Source organism: Helianthus annuus, chromosome 5 (assembly GCF_002127325.2).
Source record: "Helianthus annuus cultivar XRQ/B chromosome 5, HanXRQr2.0-SUNRISE, whole genome shotgun sequence".
NCBI classification, from domain to species: Eukaryota; Viridiplantae; Streptophyta; class Magnoliopsida; order Asterales; family Asteraceae; genus Helianthus; species Helianthus annuus.
Genome location: NC_035437.2, coordinates 146,140,335 through 146,149,620, shown reverse-complemented (window position 1 = coordinate 146,149,620; position 9,286 = coordinate 146,140,335). Strand labels below are relative to the sequence as shown.

The window sequence follows — 9,286 nt, the reverse complement described above, 5'->3', positions numbered from 1 at the left end:
CAAGTGCAGATCGAAGAACCCAATTTTGTGTTCCAAAAGTCTAGACAGGGAACCCATTTTGTTCTAAAGTTCAAAAGAAAAACCTATTTCTTTTTCTTGTCATCTATAGTGATATTCTTTACATCACTAATGTAACCCGGGGTTAGTAAAAACATAAACAAATTTTAAAAAAATGGGTACACCAAGCGTGTAAAGTACCGTTTCGTATAAACAATATATTACGTAACAATATATTTAATTTTCAAATCACTATTAAGTAATCCAAATAAAAAAAATCAGTGATACCTGATTGACAAGATGGATGTGAATCTTGGCAGTAGTGTCTCACTCGATCTCTGCGGCTAACAACGGTGGATGGATTCTGTGATTTCTGAAGAAAGGCAAATAGATGTTGGCTTTTAGAAACTAGGGTTTTGTGTGGGAGCACTTCGTGCTGATAACGTGAGAAAAACCAAAGAGAAATAGAGATAAACTGGATTAATTTCTTCATTCTATTCAACATTACAATATATAGATAAACATAACTATAAACCCTAAAGCCCATAAGTAATGGATTAGGCCTAAAATGTCTGGTTTATAACATGTTATTAATTTCTTATTTTTGTCATTTATTGATTAAGGATCTTCTCAAAGATGAAGATATATGTGTTACTTCAACGGTCTTGGAATAATTTTCCCCAAGTAATATCGATGTATCAAGTACAAGAAATCGTAAACTGCTACTCTGCCTCACTTCTCGTGATTTAAAAAAAAATCAACAAATATATGTATATATCACATATTCAATTTGTAAAATGAGCAAAACCCATGGTTAACATCAAGGGCAAACAAGTAAAAAAACCACTTTATCTTGCATCAACACACATTTTGTCAGCAATTGTTGAACCAATAAGACAAGAGTATTAGAGTTGGTACAAATTCAAAGCAAACAATATTCCTGAAAAACAACTTTATCTACCATCTATCTATCTATCCATCAAACTTTTACTTTTCAAAACTAAAACAAACCAAATATGTGTCCATCATGTATTGAACACACATAAAGCTGATATATGGTGGTCCAGACATTGTCCATTACATCACTTAAACTAAGCCCGACAAAACAGGCGGGTTGGGTTACAGGTATACCCGTTTCAGAAAATGATCCATTTGGTTCTGCTCAAAATGGGTTCGGACTGAAATGGGTCATTTAAGAAAAAAAAAATTACTATCAAATGACTAAACATTATCATGTCCATCCTCCAAGAAATGATATAATAAGAAGGGCATTTTTTACAAGAACAACATAGTCAACTGCTTGAAGATAGCCTACCCTAGCCCAACCGACCCGTTTTGATCCGTATAAAAAAAAGACCAGTTCCGAAGATTCATCATGAATAACCTGCTCATGCTGCTTGATTTCTGAAGCAACTTGGAATGTAGAAATTAGCCAATCATCAAATGCATCTGAACCCAATTGTTTGGCCTTCGAGCCGGCCTTCTTACATGATTGATGCTTGATCCAACCACTATCATGAAGCTGGAAAACACAATCAAGATCCAAGATTATGACACTTATATTTGGTGGCAGCACAACAGAAAAAATAAACATTTATATTCTTAACTTTTGTCAGTTGAGCCCATATTGACCCATACAACAAATTCTTACTACCCGAGATTTGTAGACGCCAATAATGACACAAAAGTGGGTGTTTCGGTTTGTTTTGCCAGTATGAATATAAAATCAAGACTCACAGTAATAGTTAATATCTACTATAAGCCAGCACAAGTGGTTGAATTAATGCATGTCCATCAACAAATTACATATATATTAGTTAAAATTTTAATCTCATTTTGAAGAATTGATCATTTATTGAAAATAACGTTATTTTACTAATTTCATGAAAATAACGTTAAAAGCGGAGGACGGTTAATCATGCATTATGTAGTAGCGTTGATAGACAAAAGACAGGGGGTGCATGCACTAATCGGCCTTTTTGCCGAGAGTTACGTGCCTTGTGTCTAAGGCTTGATGCAAAACTACCATGGAGCCGGGGGTCTCACTGGAAGCAACCTCTCTATTTCTACGGGATAGAGGTAAGGCTGTCTACATCTTTCCCTCCTCAAACCATACCTTAGCTTTGCTATTAGTGGGATTTACTAAGTATGATGATGATGATCATTTATTGAAATGGAAAGTTCCTTAAGCTCCCAGGTAACTATATCTGGCAAAACGTTATCGTCTTTTTAAGTATTTTTTTCCATGATTAGTGCCATCATAAAGATTCATACTTGCATGATTAATTTTATGATTAACATGTTTTTGAATACCGATGCTTAGAATTAAAGTTGCTCTTCTACAACAACTACAGTGCTCACAAATGTTTTGATCGAATCACCCAAAACATTACATCGGTGAACCCAAACATAAATAAATATATGGGTCAAAACTGCCAGGAGTCCAGGAAACTAGATGCAAATACTCTTGTGGGCAAAATCGTGTTTACGGGTTGAAGGACCCGGACTAAAAATATGAACCTTTTCAATCCATATGACATATCTGATATCCAACCTGCCCAGCTTGCCACCTTCAGCTCCATATTATGTTATTTTTATCTCAAATGAGATGAATAAAGCTAAAATGAGAATGGGTCAATATGTTGAAAGTTGCTTTAACTCTTCTTTTTTAATGCATACGATACCATAAATTGTTGTATTCAAGATTTAGATTATTAATTAACAACAGCAACCAAGACCAGTAAATCCTACAAATACCAAAGCTATTGCTAGGGTCTGGGGAGGGTGGGATGTAGGCAAACCTTATCACATAGAGAGGTTGCTTCCGGAAAGACCCTTGGCTCCAAAACACACATCAGACAAATAAATAGACCATGAGGTGTGTGTGTGCAGTGTTGTAAGAATCGCTAGGCGCTAGTCGGCCGGTGGGGTACCCACTAACGATTAATCGGGATTATTAGGGATTAATCGTGATTAGTCGGATTGGGATTTTATAGGATTAGGATCAAATACAAAGGATCCTAATTGTAAGAAGTGTAAGAAGGATTTATAGAGTGACAAGTGTCCAATAACCTAAAAAAACCCACTACACAAAAAAACCCCACTACAAAAAAAAAAAAAAAAAAAAAAACCCTTAAACATCCACCGCCACCAAAAACCTAAACCCCCCCCCCCCCCACATCACCCACCCTAAAAAATAAAAAAAAATAAAAAACATTTATTTTTTTTTTTTGCCGAGGGGGTGGGGGGTGGGGGTTTAGGTTTTTGGGTGGGGGTGGGTGTTTAGTTTTTTTTCGTTTTTTTTTTTTAGGTTTTTTGGGGGTGTGGGGGGGGGGGGGGGGGGTTTAGGTTTTTTGGGGTTTTTTTGGTGAGGTATAGTTTTTTTTTTGTTTTTTTTGCCGGGGGGTGGGGTGGGGGGGGGGGGGGTTAGGTTTTTGGGTGGTGGTGGGGTGGGGTGGGGGTTTAGTTTTTTGATGGTGATGTAGTGGGTTTAGTTTTAGGTCATTGGACACTTGTCACTCTATAAATCCTTCTTACACTTCTTACAATTAGAAGCCTTTGTAGAATAACTTGACCCGGATTTTATATGTAATTTTTCTATGTATTCATGTTTTAACACCTTTTTCGACACATATTTTGAAGTAGATAGGATTAATTGCTAGAATTTACAGGTTTTGGCCGGACTTTCTAGATTGCCACTAATTTTTAGTTGATTAGGACCGGATTTGACCATTGTTAATCGCCTACCGATTAATTGGGCGATTAGATGAAAATTACTCGGTGAACCCGGGACGAGCTATTAATCGGGGACTAATTGAAGGCTAGGTGCGATTTTTACAACCATGTGTGTGTATAGCTACCAATAACAACAGAAGTGGTGAAAGAGTACATGGCTAAAAATAGACAAATACAACATCACAAATAATCTATAAACATAGATACAAGATGACAAACACATGTAAATTCAACCTAACATGTAGGCAGATCTAAGTCCATACGACACACCATAAACACAGTTGTGCCCTCCCCTAAAAATCCTTAACCTTAATCCTACGTCTCCACAAACTCCTATCATGGACCATGTCCTCAGACAGGTGCAACCCAAGTCAATATGGGCATGCCTCTATCCCTACTCCCCTCCACAGTTTGAAAAAAAAATATAAAATAAATTTAAATAGTCAAAAATGTTTATAGGTTACTGGACTACAAATAGGCCCTTTTCAACCCAAATCCGTTAGCTTGCCACCTCTATTTAGCAACTAATATTGTTTTTAATCATAACTAACCCAACAATTAACGTGCAAGGCATAACATGATTAAAAGTTGCTTAGGGGTCCCTCCCCAGACCCTATCAATAGCTTTCGCTATAGGTGGGATTATACTGGGTATCGTTGTTGTTGTTGTAAAAGTTGCTTAGGGGTCAACCAACTTAAACCGAAAAAAAATATGAACCATTTCAAGCCAACTCAAGATTACCAATTTTGATCACTTGCATATGTAGTGAAATATTTTCAGAAAACAAAACTATTCAGTCCTGGGGTGACAGCAAACACTCCCAAGTACGTTGAACATATACTTTCACGAAAACAGAGGTCATTATGAATCGATGAAGTTGTTAATAAAATGAAATATATCTAAAAAATTAAAGGAATTAAACTTAAAAGCAAGACTTACTCATTCCGCAACTTCATGATCATCATTGCAAAACTTTACTTATATCTCACATACCCCTCATAGATATTTCCAACTGCTCTATCCTCGTAGCCATATCATGCTTTCCACAATTCTTTAATCCATCAGTAACCATATCAAAATGTCGGGACATTGGTGACAATTTAAACTCGGTCATCTCTATTAAATAATTCGCAGCTTCAATGTATCTACCTCCACGCGCGCACATCTTCAAAAGCATAGTATAAATCGGTCTGTTTGGCGGATGTCCCTTTTGTTTCATATCACTAAAAAAACTAAACGCATCATCAAACATTCCGTTTTTAAACAGTCCCTTAAGAATCGGGGCGTATAAGCTCGGAAACGGTTTATTTCCGTCTTCAATCGATCTATAAAGAATACTAAACGCCTCATCAAGTTTACCGATTTTTGAAGCTGCAGCGATCATAATTTTATATGTCTCGATATCGGGGCATAAACCTAATCGACAAACATCATGGTATAAATCGATACAGAAATCGATCTCGCCCGATTGACATATAGCTTCCGCTAACGAGTTAAACGTACTCACATCGGGTACGAATCCCTCTTTCGTCATTTTTCGTACTAACCCTTTTGCGGATTCGAGATAACCCGCGTTTAACAACCCACCAATCAAAAGATCTCGCCCGCGAACCGGTGGGTTGAACCCTTTTTGGCTCATTTCTTCTAGAAACATTTGGGCCTCTTTCATTTTACCAGCAGAGCACCAACCGTTAACTAAAACCGAGTACGTTTTCTTATCGGGAACCACCCCTTTACGGACCATTCGTCTAATCAACGCATACGCGCCTTGAAAATTCTTGACCTCACAAAGGGCAAAGAGCAAGGCGTTGTATATTTCGGTAGTTTGCGAGCAATTAAAGTTCTTGCATTTGTTAAAAAGCTCAACGGCTTGATCGATAAGCCCGTTCTTACCATAATGTTCAATGATGAACGAAACCACAGATGAAGAAATCGGGAGCTTTTGCGTTTTCATCTGGTGAGCCACCTTCCACATGGTTTCCCAATGACGAGTTTTGGCCAAGATTTTAAGGAGTTCTTCGAACTCAACAGTTGTGGGTTCGTATTGCGGGTGTTGGGTACGCGCCCAGTTGAAAAACCGAAACGACTCGATACCCGAACCGGAACAACTACGAAGAACACGATACACAAGCTCTGAGTTGATAATCCGGGAAATGCACATCTTATTCAGCGTTCGTTCTAAATAAATGTCGCGACGAACAATGTTTGAAATATGATGAATTGTGGCAAAATAATCATCATTTGTTCCATCTCTGCCACCACCTCCTTTACTTCCACCATTACTCAAGTGGTCGGTCACAGCGGTTTTTAGGGTTCTTAAACTAAAAGCAGTGCGGTCGGGTAATGGTAACCTAGCAGTTATTCTCTTTGCAAGTATTAATCTTGCAAACAGAATCATATTTTCTAGTCAATTTAGGGTTTCAAGAAATTCAGTACCTGCAACAAAAATTAGATGCTGATTACATAATCTTTACATAAACAAATCACCAATTCACCATATATATTACATATATTATTGGAATATATATATGCAGCATTAACCTAAGTGCCTAATTGAGTGATTTATTATGCCCTAATTAAACATGAATATGACTAAATAATCAATTGGGCAGCAGTCTAGTCGATTATTTACTTACATTTGAAACTAAATCATATGAGATTCGTGAAAGGAAATCGAAATTAAACCTGTTATTGAGACTGAAGTTGGTAACTGATAAACCATGAGTTCTCAGAAGAAATATGTTCTTCACTTTCGATTGGGAAATACAGGGTTCCGAAAGAAGAAGAAAAAAACCGGCAGACCCTGGAAAGCCATTTTGACCCGACCCGATTCTACCAAAACTTGCTACAAACGGCGCTGGTTTGACCCGTTTTCCTACGTTTCTTAGTTTAAAAGATTATGTATCCGAACCAACCCCTAAATTTATATGAACACAAAAGTGAAAATAAGCGTGACAAATCTCTATCTCTATACCTAATAAAAGAACAAGGTTGGGCCACGTGTCATCACCACAAGCAACCACCTTTGTCTCTCTCTTATGTGTCAATCCCAGCTTTCTTCAAGTCTACGTGTCCATTCCTCCATTTTTTCAGTTATTATTATTTTTTTTTAAAACAATTGGTAAAGATGAAAGATCATTATGAGGGCAGACAAAAAGACAAATCTCTGAATCAAAAGGAGTCTGCAAAAGTCTCTTCACATGAATTCAAAATTCAAATCTCTGAAAACTCCTTCACATCATCCAAGAATTCAAAATTTAAAACCCTCACTCTCTTCACACCAAAATCAACTCACATAATCCCCACTCTCTTCACACCCATTCACATCATAATCTCATCTGGGTTTTGAGATTAAAACAACATGTACGGAAGAGATCCGTGGGGCGGGCCGTTGGAGATCAACAACGCGAATTCAGCCCCCGATGACGACCGGAGCCGGAATCTGAACGATTTCGATAAGGCAGGGCTGTCTCTTTGTAAGTACGATCGTAACCCTAGCTTGCATATACACATGTTTCCATCGGTTACATATCTCAATTATTAGCTTGCATATACACATGTTTCCATCGTAACCCTAGCTTGCATATACACATGTTTCCATGGGTCCTCTTTCTCTCTCTTCATACCCATCATGAACTCATTCTTTTCTTGAAAAAGAAAAAAAGAAAAATTGTTTCTTGTACGAGATCGATCATCTGAACACACAAATGGCTGATGATAAGGTATATACTAAATCTTTACGCATAAGTTCTTTGTTTTTGCCGCAAGTTGTTCTGTTCTTGATGTGATCTGTTGCAAAGTTATGATTTTTATCATTGTTGTTCTGGTTTTGTGTATATTATGGGTGTAAAGATGATAAAGTTTATTGCTTTATAGCATAAAGATTGATGTATGTTACTGATTTTAGGAAGTTGGAGTTAGGTGTGTGAAATTAGGTCAAGATTGAAGGTGATCTGTTGTAAAGTCATCCAACTATTAAACTAAAAAGGATAATTGTCACTATATGTTTTTCCTTTGAAACGTTGTAAATTTAAATGATAATCGACTGGTATATCTTTATGTAATTTTAAATGATAATCGTCATTTAAAATCTGACACCAATCAAACACCTAAAGTTTGTCTGTACACCAATCAGCTGTAATCAACACGTTATTGGTTCTCAGTTTTCAGTTTTACTAGCAATTCTGATAAAAACAGGTTAACATAAGTTGTTTTTTTAGTGATGATTAAATTTAGTTAATTGTTTGTGCAGAGAGCCAAGGGAGTTTGGTTTTGTGTAGTTACAGAGGCAGATACTAAAAAATGCACGCATGTTGAAAGTGGGGTTAAGTTTTATAAATACTTAACTATATCTCATTATAACATATTCCTTCAATCATATCACTACTCATGGTTTCAGGCAGGGTAGAAGCATGGTGACTTATGGTGTTATGGCTAGAAGCCAATAACTGTGTCAACATCAGCCTCCGTATTTAAAGTAAGTAACCAGTTTATCATCCATTCGCATCCTTATGCCATGCAAGATAAAAAAAGATAGTAATGTTCAACAAGTTAACTAACAGATCATGTTTATACATTGTCAACCTAAATTAATTTAGAAACAAATAGTTTTGGACGTTAAAGAAGTAATAAATGAAAAGTTTTTTTTTTAAATTTTCATCACAGGCAAGTGAAACAAATGAAAGTCAATCAATTAAATGTCTTTTGAGCATAATTCAGTTGCAAAATTAATATGAGTTTTAGTTAATCTTTCAGTCCATTAAGGTTAATTTGTTATTATTTCAGCCCATAATCAAGACAATAATGGGTTATTTCTGGTCTGATCAAGATGCGGCCTTTGACTTGCCTTGAAGGCCTATCTAAGCGAGGTAAAGGGATGTACCAAGTGGTCTCTGCGATTGCTGTTGTCACAAGTTTTACATTGTTGCTAAATGGTGAAGCAAAATTTATCCATAACACATATTAGTATGCAGCAGGATATAATAGGTTCAGGTGGAACAACAGGGCAGTCTCAAAGGTTAATCTTTCTTGTTTGGAGGGTGATAGTTGCTTGGCTTGGAGAAATCTGCCTCTAGAGGCGCTGGCTAAACAAGGCTTTTGTCCACCTAATGGTTAACCATCGCAACGTGCGGGCATCCCCATATATTAACATTTGGGGAAATATATGAAGTTTCATAATCAAGTTTATTGTTCTATTGAATTTAGGTCTAAGTTTAAACATATACAAAATCATATTTAATACTACTTCCGTCCCATTAACAATATAAATTAATTTTTCCTGCCCGGGAAGTTCCCGGGTTATAACCTAGTAATATTATATACATGTGTATTTGACGGCTTATATCAGTACACCATTGACATGTAGACAACACATTAGGTCTCATACAACTCATATCACCTTTACGGTTTGTATGACTTATACGACCCATATGATGTGGCATGTGTCCTTGTGTCCACGGCTTGGGTGGTGTAGCGATAACAACACCCTATATACACTAATACACATATGGATATATTACATAATTAACTTTAATGATAAAAAAAATCACAAAAA

The 9,286-nt window shown here is 36.6% G+C and overlaps 1 protein-coding gene and 1 long non-coding RNA gene across 4 annotated transcripts; one reads left to right on the top strand and one right to left on the bottom strand.

Moving 5' to 3' along the window:
* Nucleotides 1–1,188: 1,188 nt before the first annotated feature.
* Nucleotides 1,189–6,662, bottom strand: LOC110941425 (pentatricopeptide repeat-containing protein At5g18390, mitochondrial). The gene is made up of 3 exons (XM_022183060.2): nt 6,418–6,662; nt 4,672–6,168; nt 1,189–1,519 (listed from the first exon to the last, which is right to left on the bottom strand). Exon 2 carries the CDS (start codon nt 6,128–6,130, stop codon nt 4,718–4,720), a length of 1,413 nt encoding a protein of 470 aa, XP_022038752.1. The 5' UTR covers nt 6,131–6,168; nt 6,418–6,662; the 3' UTR covers nt 1,189–1,519; nt 4,672–4,717.
* A 3-nt stretch (nt 6,663–6,665) lies between these two features.
* LOC110941427 lies at nt 6,666–9,033 on the top strand. Of its 3 annotated transcripts, none has more exons than XR_002594064.2 (4): nt 6,666–7,208; nt 7,985–8,051; nt 8,132–8,209; nt 8,518–9,033. It is a non-coding gene; the product is annotated as an uncharacterized LOC110941427 (long non-coding RNA). The 3 variants fall into 3 exon arrangements; XR_004894533.1 differs by having other exon boundaries at nt 7,985–8,056; XR_002594066.2 differs by having other exon boundaries at nt 6,666–7,454.
* The last annotated feature ends 253 nt before the right edge of the window (nt 9,034–9,286 follow it).

Bases quoted from the DNA above. Each gene is read 5' to 3' on its own strand.
- LOC110941425 (XM_022183060.2), bottom strand. From the start codon at position 6,130: ATGATTCTGTTTGCAAGATTAATACTTGCAAAGAGAATAACTGCTAGG.